Consider the following 16,102-nt stretch of genomic DNA (forward strand, 5'->3'; position numbering starts at 1 on the left):
AGAGGAGTGGAGGGGGGAGTGTCTCTAAGGGATTATTTTACTTCTCATTATCCTGCTCTGGTTTTGTTAGTAATAAATTCATTTCATATCTCTAAGTTGAGCCTGTTTTGCACACAATGGCATTGGATGAGTGATCTCTCCTGGCCCTTACCTCAACTCATAAATGCTTTGTTAAATTTTCTCTCCTCTGTCCAGCTGCAGTGGGCAATGAGTGAGCAGCTTTAAAGAGTGTCTGGTATCTGGCCAGCAGAAACCCACAACACACATATATAATCATGTAGATTTCAGTTGCTTGTCCTCATGGAAAAGTATAGACTTAGCTTGCATATTAACTCACTGTTGTACTCCAGGCTTACTTCTAAGAGCAGTTCTTAAGAAAGGAAATTCAAAATCACCAACTCCCAAGGAAGCACATCTAGGTGAAATATCAGTCATATGTTTGCGGCACAATTATTGTAATTATTTAAATAAGTCTGGCCTATAGAGCTATTTGAAGTAGGACAGACAATCCACGCCTGGAAGCCACCAGATAAACAAGATTACAGAACACTGCTGGTATTGCATGATTCAATTCAGTAAGAAAAGGCAGGTATGCTACTGATACAAAAATATAATTCACAGCTCCTGCACTGTAGAAGGGACAAGCCAAAGCAGTAAGTTGCTTGCAAAAGGAGAGTTTGTTCTTCAGGCTTTCCTGAAAGTCTGAATGATGTAAAAAATACCATGGTAATTGACATGTGTAATTGTAATGTGTATCTGTCTGTACTCAAAGTAAAAAGCCTCACTGCATGAATTTTCAGGCACAACAGACTACCCAAAACATCACTGTTTCTCGTCTCAAATACTATCTGACTTTAAAACACACATTGTGATTTTCAAAGGTGAAAAGCTGAAGCAGATAGATATAGTTTATGTAGCTATAAAGAATTACTAAGGAAAGCATTGCTGCCACAGCCTACACATAACAGCACAGTTTTAGTAAAACATGAAGTCCCAGCCCTAATGCAGAGCTCCTTATGCTGTATACTTTTTGGAGAATTTCAGAATGGTTTGGGTTGGAAAGGACCTTAAAGATGACCTAGCCCAAACATCCTGGCTACAGACAGGGACACTTTCCACTAAACAGGCTGTGCTAAGTCCTGTCCTGGCCTTGAACACTTGCAGGAGTAGGGCACATATCCTTGTGCAGTATCAGCCACAGTCTGATCCATCACATACTGTCCATTCAGAGTTTGGGGACATATACACTATTCAGAAGTCAGGGTGTAAATTTTACTACTGTAGCTATTTTCTGCACCAGCTTCCCACTTGGATGCATTTATTGTGCAGAATGCCTCACTTCTGCTTAAATTAAACCATATCTAAAGTAAGCCACCCTAAGAGCCCATAAATATTACTTTTACTTTCACCCCTTAATTTGATGCCACCAATGTTGTTCAGACAAGCCCTTAGATAAGTATGCCACTTCACTTTCTTAGTTAACATTCAAACCTCCTCTAGCAGGTTTTTAGAAGTGGACAGAAAACTATCTTTCTGAATAAATTCTCATTTTAATTTCAGCAACCAAATTGCACTCACAGGGAATGAATAACAGTTACTTCAGAAAAATCAAGACTTGTCCATACCCAATCTCTGGAAGTTAAAAGAGAACTCAGACCTAAAGCAAGCAAAACAGGGAAGCCAATTCCTTTTTTCCCCCTTCTCCCTCCATTTAGATGACTAGATGTTAATTAGTTGCCCACAAACAAGCATTGGAAAAATATAAATAAACGCTAAGACCTGCAACATATAAAATAGCATGTTTAAGAGGTATATCAAGCTTTGTACAGTAGCATCAATGGCCTATCAGGCTGCATCAGCGTGGAACAGTGGGGACACCCTGTGGCCACTTAGAGTCTTTACAGGTTCATGTTCACATTTTTCTTAATCCACTTTCCAACAACTTTTGCAAATTACATGCAAAGTCCCATATGGACTGAGTCAGGAGAGGACCTGAAGGCAATAGAATTCACTTATTTAACTTCCCACCTACCACTTTATCTCTGCAATTCTCTGCTTTCTCAGTTTTCAAGATCTTTTCTTCTTAGATATTTTCTTAACTTCCAAGCTGAAAAGAAAAAAATAATTAAGAAGCTTGAGCTCCTTGGATGACAACGTTAACCCCTGACAGATATGCATACAGGTAAAATACAACATTCTAATTTAATTTATTTAGATTTACATCAGTGTTCATAAAAGGCCTCTCAGATCTAGGCATTCTGCCAACAGGAAAAATACTATGAGATGAAATACATGTGCAAATCATCTGCCAATGTTGCAAGCAAGCATCCACAAGAAAACAAAAGGACAGTAACTCTTGTGAACCTGAACACAGTTACTTTCACCCCTTTCCATCCAAGGGAGAAGCAGTTTCAAGAAGATATGTGTGCAAATTATGAGATTGAGCATTCCTCACAGACAATTCACTGCCCAAAATTCCCTGTTTTCATACTTACACGACGGACTTCAGCTCCACAGCCTGAAGAAAAGGTCCCCCAGACAGGTCATGGTGCAGCTGGGGCTTTCCCAGTCAAGATCATAGCAACACACTCACTTCTGATCACGTTTAATTCACCACCAAAAGAAAAAAGCAAATTAACTTCAAAGCAAATTAATTTTTAACTTTTGTATATACAAAAAAGAAGATTTTATTTTTAATTTAAAATTTTGAGCAATTAATCATTTTTACTTAAGATGCTTACAAAGGGAATAGCCAGCGCCAAATCCCAGAGCATATGTCCAAGTATGCCCATGAAGAGGCTCTGCATTTTGCATGGTCCACAATTTGAGTCAATTTAGTGTGTCATTCCAGATGGGAATGTAGCAATCTAGGATTTGCCCCAAGGACTTTGCAGATGTACAATCCATTTACAAGATCTGCTCTTCTACATATCTTCTTTAAAGCAAAACACACATCTCATCCTTCCAAGCAAGTCATTCATGTTTTCCATCAGGAACAGACTTTTTTATTTGCCAGTCATAGGAGGTGTTAGGTCAAACAAGATCCTGCAGAAGAAAGCACACTTCACACATCAGGCAGTTCACTGGCACTACAAATCAAAATTCATCCAGTACAATAAGGTGATGTAACATTTCTGAGCTCCAAACACCCTTGTCCACTAAGTGGAACCCTTAAAATAATCCTATTTAAGCTAACACCAAAGCAGGTTATTCTCAGTGTTGAAGTTTGCTTCCACTGTGCTTAGACTCACAGGTAAAGGTTGTACAGACATTACAGTCAAGGAAAATAAAAATGTTCTCTATTACCTGTGCAAAACAACAGTTCATAATGATACAAATTATCAACTCAGCTTAAATCTGCTCCCACAAAATACGCCTCTCAGCTTCTCTCGCACTTGTCATCTACAGCAATATTAGAAATTATCTAATGATTCATCTTGAAAGCATTTTTCATGCATGCTCTTACTAAAGATTTTTTTTTTCATTTAAATATTCACACACAAAACACTTTCGACAAAGATTTACCTATTGACTGAACCTGAGTGTGCTCAGATCAACTCTAAAGTGGACTCACAGCACTTGCTCTGGAGTGTACATGTACCTGCAGCTGTGATTGCCCAGCCTCTGGACAGTTAACATTCCCACAGAACACTAGCAAAAAGATTATTTTCTAGCTATTTCACCAATCTCATTCTATTAAGAGGGAAAAAAAAACAAAAACAAACAAACAAAAAACCTCGACAAAACTACCACAAAAAAAAAGCACACAGTTTTTTTTGGTTTTGTCAGTAGTATTACTTATAGTATACCTGGTAAAAAAAAAACAAACTGGAAGCCTCAGAGATGATGGGAACACGTACAAGGGCCCCACCACAGAACAAGGTAGAATTTCAGTCTTAAAAGAGGCAAGAGGAAGTGTTTGGTCATACTCTGCTTTATTCCTAAAACCCACAAGGACTGCTGCTCTACTGCCTTCACATTCTGCACACAGACCTCCCTTCCCACACCAAGCATCTGCAGCAACTAGAATCTGCAGCAGACCCAAGAATGTGCTGCTATTAGATATTCACCCTAATGCACCAGGTTGTGCACTTCCTCACCATTGTACATTGAATGTACATTGAACAAATCATTGAACAACTGAGAAACACCTGTGCTAAATAACCAGACTAATCCACTATTAAAAGTCACAGTTTGTGCTCCAGTCTGCAAAGGTTTTTGCTGAAGAAAGGTGCTGAGCTGCCAGTGAATCATCACTGAGAAAGATAATCTGAGACCAAGACAGCTTAATAAACAACTCTGAAAGGATTTTACAGAACCCATGTCTCATGTCACGCTTGTATAAGCTGTTTACAACAAGGGGCTAAGAAAGGAATCCTCAGGGAGCCACACAAGGGGGCATATTCTTCTCAGAAGAGTTATGTGATTTTTTGGAATGAAGTAATCTGATGTACAGATGAATGAGACAATAAACAGTTTTTAGAGAGGAAAACGATAACGCTGGATTCTGAAACTAAGCACAGCAGGTAGCAAGCTTAGGGAAGGGTATTGAAAAGATTGGTACAATTTCCCAAAAGCTGATACACTTAATCCCTCAGAAAAGGAAACTGAACTGTTACCATCACTCCTGAGTGCAATACCTGATTTCATAGGTACAAAGCAAGCAATAAACTCTCCTCATGGCTTCATCTGGCACAAGATTTATATTACTCCTCAATTATTAAGGCAAGCAGTCAGGACTATACCATGCATTATATCACTATAAATCCACTAGAAAGCATTTCCCATAGCCATGGAAAGAAATCCATACTTGTTAACATGCCACTGCAGTAGAGACTACTGTCCAACCACTTTTGTGCAGTGTTATCAGAAATAACAGGCCCATCTCTTAAGATTCACCACATTCTTGCTGAAGTAAGTGAAATGATTCAGCCAAATGTGGATCATAGTGGGTAAAATAATATTTAAAAATACAACAGATTAAAAACTAACCTCATTCTTAATGTTAAGTGCAGTTCTCTTCCAGTGAAACTAGAGATAAAACACTGTATATGTGTTCCATTGATCCTAGGTTAAATCTATACCACATATATAGAGCCAGCCCCTAAGTGTTTTTCACGTTTTTGTCAGATGAAGTCTATTTCAGGAAGAGAATCATGGGAATAATAGGAATAATAGGAATAATAGTTAATTAAAAAATTAAACAAAATATACCAGGCTGGAGTTACCATAGCCATATATATGAATCATACAACTGCCTTTTTTAATAATAATAAATTAATACAAGCTGATAAGTTGAAGATGATGATTTTAAAGACTGATGGTCCTCTCTTCTGTTTATATACACTGTGTTTACCGTACTTGACACTGAAATATGTCCACATGAGTATGAGGATGCTTCTAAAACAAATAAGTCAACAACAATAAAGCCATCTCAATTGTTTTGTTGCCTCTGGCAATGAGTGCTGCACATTCATATAAACCTCATGACCAAAACTTTTGATCACTGAACTGCTCTGCAGCAAGAAGGCAAGCATCCTTCTCCCATGTGCAACTGAATGACCAATGTGCATAAGATATGCATTTTGTGTCATACAAGCATTCCTTCTCACAGGATAGGAATAATAACACATGATCTATTACACCAAATCCAAACAGATTTGCCGAGTGTTAACAGCAGGTATGCACAACATTCCTACTCCCCTCTGATTTTTCCCTCACTCCCCAGTCTCTGGGTCTTTTCTAATTACCCAGCCATGGAACATTCACAATTCCCAAAGCAGGGAACAAAAAAAAAGCAAAATTAAAATTATTAGCTCAACACAAGAACATGAAAACACATAAACATGAGGGTAGCTTAATGCCATTATTTTTTTCAACTCCTAATAATACTATGACTGATTCAGAAAAGTGTGTTGCAAAACATTCATGGTAGTTACCTCTCACCTAAAACAAGCTTTTCTCCTTCTTCCTGCTGCCTGGTGTCATTCCTCCCTTAATCATGCCTTTATTTATACAAGTTGGTTTTGAAAAGAACTACCTCACAAGAAAAGTTCAAGTAAATTAGAAATAACAAAATCAGATCTACAGGATCAGCCACGTGAATAAATGCAAAAGTAACTCCCTCATGGCCATTCCAGCAAGTCTTGCCTCCACTTAGGCAAAACAAACTGTGGAAACAAAGCCATAAGACTCTGGAGCAACTATCATTTGACAATTCATTTAAAATTGTGAGCCCTTGGATCAACTTATGAGGAACAACTTGCACAAGAAAAACTATTAATATAAGCCGAAGCAAACAAAATCATGCCATTTACTTTTTGCACAGATCACCATGTACATGCTATATAGCACTATTTAATTTCATTAAAAAAACAAAATGCCATATAGCAAGAAAAATTCCCGAGTAAGTCCTTTGCTTTATGAAATCCTCAGTGTGACATGAAATGTCCTTTCCCCTTTGTATTTTTTAAACTACCTCACACGCTTCAGGTGACTAACGAAAGGTGCTGATCGTCCCGCTGCTGCTGACAGCCAGACTGCCGGCCCTCATCCAGCGATGGACAGGAACGGTGCTACACGGATGTCACTTGCGACAGCAGTACGTTCACACGGCGCACTACAGAATCCGGTTTTCTTTTGCCCTGAGCACATTTGGGAGAGTCAGCAGCACGAGAGCCACTGCTGCAGGCACCGAGCTCTCTCCGTGACCGCCGCCGCTCCGGCCCCCGCTGGCCAGCAGGGCCGGGCGCCAGGTTCCAGCGTTATCCCGTCGGGTTCGGGACACGTCGGTTCCCAAGGAGGCCGCGCCCGGGGCTCGGCCTCAGCCGAGCGCCCCATCTCCCACAGCCCCACTCCGGGGCCCACCTGCCGCTGGCAGACGACCAGGGCCAGCCCCGCTCACCTGCGCTCGCCACAGCGCCGCCACGCCGCAGGCACAGACGGACAGGCTCCAGCCGCCGTCCTCTTCCAAGCGGCCGGGGCGGGAGCGGGATGCCCGGCACCGGCACCGGCATCCCGGCCGTGAGGGAGCGGCCCCCGCCGGGCGGGGCGAGCGCGACGAGCGGGCTGAGGGAGCACGCGCGGCTCGGGGCGCGCGGGGGTCGCCAGGTACGCCGCGTGCCCCCGGCCCTCGCAAACAACACGACGGCGGCCGGACCCTTTTTTTTTTTTTTTTTTTTTTTCCTTTTTTAGAGGCTTTTTGTGGTCACATTTGCAGCCACCCTTGCCCACGCTGAATACACGTGAGACTCCCGCGGGGACGCGGGCGCACGCGCGTGGCCTCCTCCCTGAGAAAGGAACGGGGTCCCTAGCAGACCGCCCGGATCCGCGGCGGGACAGTGGAATAAGGGAAATAACATTGTAGGAATAAAAATCAGTTCCGAAGAGCTACTCAGCGCACCTGAGACACCATTGCATAGCTGCCCCGCGGCGCTGCCCCCGGCAGAGGGCGGCCAAGGGCAGCGCCGCCGCGCCCGACCGACAGCCGGCCCCGACGGCCTTGGTGGAACAGCCAGCCGCCAGGACAGGGACACAGGCGGCCGCTCGCGGGCTCCTGGCACCTCCGGCCCCGCCGTTCTGCCTGGGCGGCAACAGGTGCGGGCGCTGTCACCAGCTGCTGTACAAAACACGCGTGCTGAGGCGGAATGTCGTCCCTCCGCGTGTAACGCTATGGAGATTTCACTGGAAAGCTCTGCCACAGACAGCGGTAACTGATCGCCCGTGATGTGCACGGTGCACGCTCTCGCGGGGCCAGAATAGCTGAGACGGAACCCCAAACGCGGTCGCCCAGCGCCGCCCGCCGTAAGGCGCGCCCGCGTGGGCATGCCGCTTACGGAGACACGGATGCGCGGGCCAGACGGGGGCACACACCAGAGACAGCACGGCAGAAGCAACCGGGCTGAGCCACAGCCCCGCGCCCTCGCTGGTGCGGATCGGCCCGCCCCGTCCAACCAAAGGGGCGGCAGCCTGAGCCGCACGGCGGGGAAGGTCCCGGTCCCCGGCGACCCTGCGGCCGCTCGTCCGCACGCCCGGCGCCGCTGCTGTCCCGCGCTCCGCGAGCCCGGGGGAGCCGGCGCGGGCGGGCTCCGCATTGGCTGTTGCTAGGTGACGTACGCCGCGCCACGTGACCGGTGTTAAATGCCGTCCCGGCGGCGCGCGGCGCGCACAGTCCGTCCTGCGGGCGGCGGCGGGAGCGCGGCTGCACCGCCCGGCGGAGCGCGGCCACCATGGTGGCGCGGCTCTGACCGCCTGTCCCCGGTCGGGACGGCCGCGGGACGGCGACCCGGGCCCCGGCGGGCGGGGGCGCGGGATGACGGGGGTGCTGGAAAGTCTGATGCCGGACATGCACACCAGCCAGATCTCCGCCAGCAGCTACCACCAGCACGGCGGCCTGCACAAGCCGCAGGAGTCCCCCACGCTGCCCGTCTCCACGGCCACCGACAGCAGCTACTACACCAACCAGCAGCACGGGGCAGCGGGCGGGCCGCCATACGGCCCCGTGAGTTCCTACCCCTACGCGGGCGGCGGCACCGCCCCCTACTCTGCCAAGGCCGCCTACGACGTGGGTTACGGGGGCGCCTACGGCTCCTACGGGCCCTACGGCAGCAGGGCTTCTCCGGCCAACAACGACTCCGGTACGTCCGAGCCCCGCGTGGGGGACGGCTCGGTGACCCTGGCGAGGAGGCGGTCGGGGCTCTGCACACGGGGTGGGCCGGGAGAGTCTTCCTTCCCGGTGGGTTGCCCGACGGGGCGGGCGGCGATGCCGAGCTGAGAGCAGGGCCCGGGGTGGCGGGGGCGCCTCGCCTCACTGGGGTTGCCGTTTCTGCCGCAGCAGAGAAGGAAGACTGCGAGCCGGAGATCAGGATCGTGAACGGGAAGCCGAAGAAAGTGCGGAAGCCCCGGACCATCTACTCCAGCTTCCAGCTGGCGGCTCTTCAGCGGCGTTTCCAGAAAACCCAGTACCTCGCCTTGCCCGAGAGAGCGGAGCTGGCGGCCTCGCTCGGCCTCACCCAGACGCAGGTAAGGCTCTCCCGCCGCGGGGCCCCGGGCACCTGCCGCCCTGCCGGGGCTTGTCGCCCTCCGCGGAGTCGGTGCGAGCATGGGATGAAGGCCGGCCCATGGCGCCTCGACGGCCCGGGGTGGGAGTGCGGGCGAAGCGGCAGCGCCGCTGAGGCAGCGCCGGGGATGCTCGGAGCGGCGAAAGCCGCGCGTCCCTGCTCCGCTGCGGGCGGTCTGGGCGCCGGGAAGGCGCCGCCGAATCAGCGGCCGCCTGACATCCCTTTCCCCGCAGGTAAAGATCTGGTTTCAGAACCGCCGCTCCAAGTTCAAGAAGATGTGGAAAAGCGGGGAGATCCCAGCGGAGCCACCTCCTCGCCGTAGCTCTTCGCCGCCTTCTCCCTCCTCGCCCCCCGCTTGGGACTTTGCTCCGCACCCACGTACCGGGGGCGGCGCCGGCACCGCCAGCCCCAGCTCCGCCGCCGCTTTCCTCGGTAGTTACTCGTGGTACCCACCGGGCCCCGCCGGCCCCGCGCATCTGCCGGCGGCAGCTCCCCTTCCGCAGCCGGCGCAGCCCCCGCATCACCACGGCAGCGGCAGCATCTTCTAGGCGCTGTAAAGACTGAAGCCCGCGGGCCGCACCCCGGCAGCCGCGGGGCACCGACGTGCAGCACTGGTGTTTTGGTGAAGCCTGGCTCCGGCCCCGGTCATCCCGCCGGAGAGGAGCCGTTCCGCACCCCGTCCTGCCCCGTTGCCACTGGCGGGGCCCGTGTGCATTCGGCCCCGTGGGGTCCTCCCTTCCGCCGTGTAAACAACCACGCTGCGGAGCAAGTACTCGCCTCCCTCTCTTCTCTCCGTCCACCTTCCTCCTCTTCCCCAGCATTTTCATCAAACCACCGGTGCAGAACTCTGATTAACTTTACTTTTTATTTTTTTAAAGTTGATAGGTGCCTTTGCGGATAACCTCACATTCGTGTTGGGGATTAAAAAATAAAAAAGATAAAAAAAAAGATAAATAATTTTTATATGTAGATTTAAAACAGAAGCCTCCAGTGTTTAAGGTATCTTTTAGCCGTGAACGAAACCGTCCGGCGGGGGCGGGGGCCGGTCACAGCCGGCGGTGCCGGTGCTCCCGCCCGTGCCCTGCCTCCGGGCTGGTTTCTTGCCCCGATGGGGCTTCCCCGGGTCGGGCGCCAGCCGCAGCGAGCCCTCCTCTCCACCCCCTCTGCTCTTCCCCCGCCGGCAACCTTGCCACTGACATGCTCCTGGTCTGTTTGATGTCTAGCGTCGTGGGAAAAAAAAAAAAAACCCAGCAAAACAAACAAAGTGTATTTTTGGTTATTTATTATGGAAAACTTATACATTCATTAATGTTTCTTTTACAATAAGCAGAGATTATTTAAATAAATTATTGTTTCCATGGTGCCCACGCTGAGTTTTTGGGGGATGGAGGAGGTTGAGGGTGTCATTTCAGAAGCGGGTGTTCGCTGGAAGGGAGAGCTGCGTCCCCTCTGCCCCCTCCTCATTGTAACTATTGCCGCAAGCCTGCGATTTCCCCCCTCCTTCCCCTCTTTCCCGTCTACAATAAAATCTCGCCCCTGACAGTCTTCTCGGCGAGGCCATGAATCACTCAGCGCTGCCTGCAGCAGCCCAGAGCTGCCCCCCCTTCCCCCTCTCCCGCCTGCTGGCGCCAGCGACATTTCACCCGGGACAGACTGCTGCCGTCTCACAGCTTCCCGTGGCGGTCTGGAGGGGTTTGAGGCAGGACCGTTCCCGGGATTTGTAGTAGTCCTGGAGCTGGTCCTGGGGCGCAGCCCTGATCCAGAGGCATTTCGCCTAGCCCCTCCAGCAATAGCACCCAGGCCGGTAACCTGCATGGGATCTTTGTTTGGGCCAGAGCTGGTGGCTGCCCAGAGCCTCTCTGTGGTGCTTTAAGGGCTGGAGGCACGGACTGGATTCTCTCTGAGATGTGCCCCTTGAGGACTGGACCCCTCAAGATGTTCCCCTCTGGGATGCAGCCCTTCAGCTTCATCCCGCCTAGCTGAAATCCTCTGGGATGCACCTCGTAAGGTCAACATCTCCAGGCTGAATCCCTTCCCAGGCAGCACACCCTCCAATTTGCAGCTTCATGGGATGTATCCCTCGACGGCTGAACCCCTCCCGGATGTAACCCTCTGGAACACTCCCTGCACCCCTCTGAGCTGAACCCTCACTTTGATGACCTTTGCTGCATCCTTCGGGGCCGCCCCACTCGGGATGTCATCTCCCGGTTGTGGCACTCCAAGCTGTAACCCTGAGGGACAAACCCCTGCAGGCTGCATCCCTGGAAGCATTGCTGCTGGAAGAAGCAAAAGTGGGTGAAAAAAGGGATCTCTGGCTTTCATCACCACGAGGACCCCGGCATTCTTGGAGAAGGCATGGGGAGAGAGAACCGTGCTGAAGATCCCATTGCAGACAAGATGAAGGCCCAGGCCAGCTTGCCCAGGGTCGCGAATGCGCAGCCTGGCCGAGACTCTTCCGAGAGGCCTTGGCATGAGGAGCCCGGGCGGGGCCGAGGAAGGCGGAGGGGGGCGGCCCCACAAGGAGACACGTCGGGAGGAGGGGGGAAAGAAGGGGGGAAAGAGGGAGGGGGGGAAAGAAGGGGGAAAAGCAGCAGGGCAGATTGCTTGTGAGAGCTTGGGGAAAGCTTGGGGACGAGGGGAGGCGGGGGGCGAAGGAGGAGTGAAGAAAAGCAAAGAATGACGGAGGGATGTTGGAAGGTGAGGGTCGGGTGCAAAGAAAGCGAGAGGAGGGAGTGGGAGAGACAAAGGGGAAAGCGGCAGCTGCCCTCCAGTGCCGGCGTTGACCCCGCGGCCAGGACGGGGATGAGACCTCAGAGCCGCCCCAAGACACAGGGGGCCGACCCATCCCATATCTCTCCTCTCCTTCCCCCTCCCTCGGGCCGCAGGGAGACCTGGTGGCAGCGGCTTCCGTCCCCCGCTCGGACCGGGGAGAAGTCGTTTCCCCGCTGGCGGACGGTGAAGCGCTGGGGATGCGAGCACGGAGCGGGGCGGCACGCGTGGCGAGCAGCACCGCCGAGCCCCGCGGCCTCGGGGTCCGGCAGGAGCTCAGTTCACAGCAGCGCGGTGTTTCGGGGCGGAGAGGGGGGAAAAGTGGGATACACTACTTTGTCAGGTGACAAGCTTTGCTAAATCGGTCGTCCGGGATGCACGAGGAAGCCGTGATCGCGGGCCACGGCCAGGACGGAGACGATTCCCATTCCCGTTCCCTCCCCGTCCCCCCGCCCCATCGCTAATACAGGCGTTTCACGCAGTTAAATAAAGGTTCCCCTCAAACGTCTGCGCCCCGGTCTCTCCTAGCCCAGTGTCTCCAGACCGATGTAGCACTGCGGTGCACGGTGGTGCTCGGCTCCGTGGGGTCGGGCGGGATGCCGATAACGGCGTGGGATCCCTGGGACAGGGACCTGCCCAATTGGGGAACGCTATCAGCGGTCGGGAAGCAGAGCACACCACACCCAGGACGGGAGCCTCCGTGCTTTCTTTCTGTCATTTACTATTTTATAATTTATTTATTACTATTTATGTGCTGTGTGCTGATATCCGTCCTCTCTGGGATGTCCGCACCTGGTGTATGCGATGGGGTTTTTCGTGCTTCAGCATCCCCGTATCTTCCAGAGTCCTCCCAGGCTCCGTATTTCCCCCGCTGCTCGCATCCCAGATGCGGCTCACACGGTGCGGGGACCGGCGGATGCAGAGGCGCGTTACAGCAGCTCCCGCGCACCGCAGATGCACACATATAGAAATGCGTGTGATGGTGACCAGTTTTCTTCTGCTCCTTTCCTGTCCGACAGGACGGGGCACGCGCCGCTGGGAACCGTGATCCCCCTCACAAGTTGCACGGGGATCGGCCGCCCGGAGCCGGCCAAACTCGCGGGATAACCGGGGGGCGAGAGACGCCCTGGCCCCGCAGCACTCCGGGCAGGGCTGCGGAGCGGCGGAGGGAGCTGCTGGGGGGGCTGGGACGGCTCCACCCCACGGCCCAGCGCCGAGGTTCCCCCTTCCGCCCCCCACCGGGCCTGGTCCCGGCTGCGGGCCGGGGGGCGGCTGAGCGGGGCCGGTCTCGGGGGGGGCCGGGGTAAGCGATGGCTACTCGAGCAGCCCGGTCCGGGAGGGCGGCACGGCAGCAGCCCGGCCGAGGGGCACCCTCTGCCCCCCCTGGAGCACGGGCGGGGCCGGCCGGGCTTGTACCGTGGGGAGGCAATTTACTCATTTGCCCGGTGAAAAGAGAAAGCACGAGAAATTCAATTAAAGCGGCTCTGGCAAAAGGAGTTATTTGAGGCATGAATGTCTCCCCTAAAGCTGCAGCAATCATGTGGCATTAGACACTTCCGGAATCCTATAGCCAACTTGAAAAATCCCAGACCCCTTTTTTCCCTAATTTTTGCTCTGATCTGTAATTTTATCCACATTTGCACTAGTTTGAGCATTCTGGCTCTCCCATCTGAAAGCCTGCAATTACTATATAATTCTTCGCAATTTCACATGTCCTAATATGGACTGTAATTTTTGCGCAAGACAATTTCCTGCTATTTCAAGCATCAACATTGTCAAAGTTGTATGTACATAATAAATGGGAATATCAATGCATAGTTTTTAGCATAACATCTTGACTCCTCGATAATTATATCCGTTCGGAGCCTACGCAGAATTAGCCTGAATTGCATGGTAACTGCTGCTGCTTTAAAATTTTTAAAAATTACTCATAATTTTCCCAAAGATTACCAAGATCTCGAGTGCACAATGTCATCAGCGTAATGAAGAGTAAACATTTATGCTAATAATCTGCAATTTTTTTTCATCAGCTATAAAGACAGAGGCTATATAGCAGAAAATTTCAGTCATATTCTGCAAGAGCAGAGCTGCAAAAAGGCTGCTGCGCTCAGAGGCATGTGCATCTCTGGGGGATCTCAATCCACATTTGCACTCTCAGGATATTATTATTGTGCTCGACTTTTTTTTTTTTTTTTTTTTTTTTTTTCGCTTTCTTTCTCCCTCCCCGATCCTCTCCCTCTCTCTCACACTCTCTCGTTCTTCTAACTTTCGTAGCAAAAAGCCGCGTTCGGTCCTTTGGTTTGTTGTAAAGCAAAGACTTGTGCCCAGAGCCTCAGGGACTGAGGCGGAAGGTAAGGGTGGCGACACAGGCTCCTTTCTCGCGGGGGTAGGTGAGTGCACGGGGCGCGACGCGGACGGATGCCCCGCGCGGGCCGGGACAGGGGGGAAATACCGGCGGCGGCTCCGCCGACCCGCTCTCCCCGCAAAACTTCCCTCCGGCGACACCGGGGCGAGGAAGGGAGTGTGACGGCGGGCCGGGATGTGGGGATGCCGTGCACAGCCGAGCCGCGCCGCGCCGGAGCGTCCCGCGGGCCGAGCCGAGCCGAGCCCGGAGCCCGGCGCGGGCGGAGCGGCGCGGGGCACTCGCCGCCCGGGGCTGCCGCGCTGCCCGGGGCTGCCGGCGCCGGCGGGCGCTCGGTTTTGGCGGTGGTTTCGTGGTGCGCGTTTGTCGCTTCCTTGCGAAGCGGAGCATTACTGCCCGGTCCCGAGCCGGGAGGCGGGGGGGAAAGGCGCCGGCGCGGGGGGGACATGGCACTTTTTCACTGGCATGAGAGTGGCGGTGGCGCGGAGAGCGGAGCGGGCGGCGGCGGGGATTTCTTATCCCCCTCTGTCAAACGAAGGGAGCGAATTCCGAATGCGAACGGGCTTGGGCTCTGATATTTGATTTTTTTTTTTTTTCTAGTTTCAGGGGCCGCTCTGTGCTCTGCAATTAGATTGACACATGTACAACATCCCCAGCTATTGAAGGGGGTTCGCAGGGACACTCCAAGGGGATTTTTTTTCCCCCTTTTTCTTTTTGGGTAGAAGATATTAAAGAGGTATCTGTTGTTTGGCAATTTTGCTAAGTCTGTCTTCATTACTTCAACATTGTGCATTTGCTAATTTGGAAGCCCCTTCCTATTGACAGCTCTGCTCCATACACCTGCAAGCAATTTGCAGAGCTCCAATATAGGAGAATTGCAGAGATGGCAGCTCGCACCTATTTTATTTTTTTTTTCTTCGCTTTTCTCAATGCACAGCAAATTTGGCTTTCAGTGCGTTATCTCTTTTGTTAATGCAAAAAGATTCCCTGGGCGAAAAAATTGCTCATAATTACCAGAGAGATGGGGAAACTGCATTAGAATAAATAAACCTGAAATTACTGTAATTATGTTGTGTTTGATGGGCTCGGCTTGTAATCAAGAAGAGAATACAGTGAAATGATGCTGACCCTCTTGGGTTTGCAGCTGTACGCGCACTTTGGGGTCTTTTTTTGCAGAAAAGAGTCATTTTGATCATCATTAAGCTGTGTGTAACCTATTTCAGAAGTGTTTGAAAATGAGGGGCACTTTTTTTTTTTTTCCCCAACAAGGAAAAGTATATCCCAAAATTACATTTTGCCATTTACGGACTCATCCATAAGGTTGTGTTTGCCGGGTGACAATTGGTAAAGGTATAATATTCGAAATCAGGGCTTAATCATTGTAATGAGGTATTGTTTCAATATAAGCACCTTTGGATTATTCATAGTTTAATTAATATCCTCATTATGAAAATCTTCGAATCAGATATTTGATGAACTACTTGTCAGCAACAAGGCAGAATTAATTAGGCCTGTATTGAGATTAACATTTTCAAATGTACAATTATAATAGCCTCTAACTCAAGACCGCCTCGCTGAGACAAAACTGATAATTTCTCTATTTGAACTGTTAGCAGGACGTTATTGAATTAGGAGAAGTTACTATATCTTTAAACCTCTCCGAGCTGCTTGGCCACCCCGCTTCGGCCCGGTCGAAGGCGTCCGGTGTCCGGCAGAGCCGCGGCGGGAGCTGTGCCGGTCCTGGGGCGCTACGGGAGCCCTCCGGCTGCGCTAGGGACTTCGGGCCGCTCGGGACCGGGCTCGGGCCGTGGCACCGCGGGAAATGCGGAGCTGCGGAGAGCTTTCCACGGCGGGTGCAGCACCCCGAGGGCCGCCGCACCGCGTGTGCTGCGCTGCCGCGCATCGGCTGCGC

At 51.5% G+C, this 16,102-nt stretch overlaps 2 protein-coding genes across 3 annotated transcripts; one reads left to right on the forward strand and one right to left on the reverse strand.

Annotated features, from left to right (window-relative positions):
• Window positions 1-3,005: 3,005 nt before the first annotated feature.
• LOC306804262 (uncharacterized protein) lies at window positions 3,006-8,909 on the reverse strand (the record flags this gene model as incomplete). The annotated part of the gene is made up of 3 exons (XM_079310588.1): window positions 3,006-3,045; window positions 7,836-8,556; window positions 8,603-8,909. The coding sequence occupies 3 exons, from the start codon at window positions 8,907-8,909 to the stop codon at window positions 3,006-3,008; spliced, it is 1,068 nt and encodes a 355-aa protein (XP_079166714.1).
• DLX2 (distal-less homeobox 2) lies at window positions 8,166-10,006 on the forward strand. 2 transcript variants are annotated; one of them, XM_079310720.1, is made up of 3 exons: window positions 8,166-8,636; window positions 8,834-9,021; window positions 9,293-10,006. In XM_079310720.1, exons 1-3 carry the CDS (start codon window positions 8,312-8,314, stop codon window positions 9,605-9,607), a joined length of 828 nt encoding a protein of 275 aa, XP_079166846.1. In that variant the 5' UTR covers window positions 8,166-8,311; the 3' UTR covers window positions 9,608-10,006. The 2 variants fall into 2 exon arrangements, with proteins under 2 accessions (XP_079166846.1, XP_079166847.1); XM_079310721.1 differs by having other exon boundaries at window positions 8,837-9,021.
• Window positions 10,007-16,102: the final 6,096 nt, after the last annotated feature.

Source organism: Erithacus rubecula, assembly GCF_903797595.1.
Source record: "Erithacus rubecula genome assembly, chromosome: 8".
Lineage (NCBI taxonomy): Eukaryota > Metazoa > Chordata > Aves > Passeriformes > Muscicapidae > Erithacus > Erithacus rubecula.

Bases quoted from the DNA above. Each gene is read 5' to 3' on its own strand.
- DLX2 (XM_079310720.1), top strand. From the start codon at position 8,312: ATGACGGGGGTGCTGGAAAGTCTGATGCCGGACATGCACACCAGCCAG. The intron at 8,637-8,833 runs GTACGTCCGAGC...TTTCTGCCGCAG, and splicing joins TCCGGCCAACAACGACTCCG to CAGAGAAGGAAGACTGCGAG. The intron at 9,022-9,292 runs GTAAGGCTCTCC...CTTTCCCCGCAG, and splicing joins TCGGCCTCACCCAGACGCAG to GTAAAGATCTGGTTTCAGAA.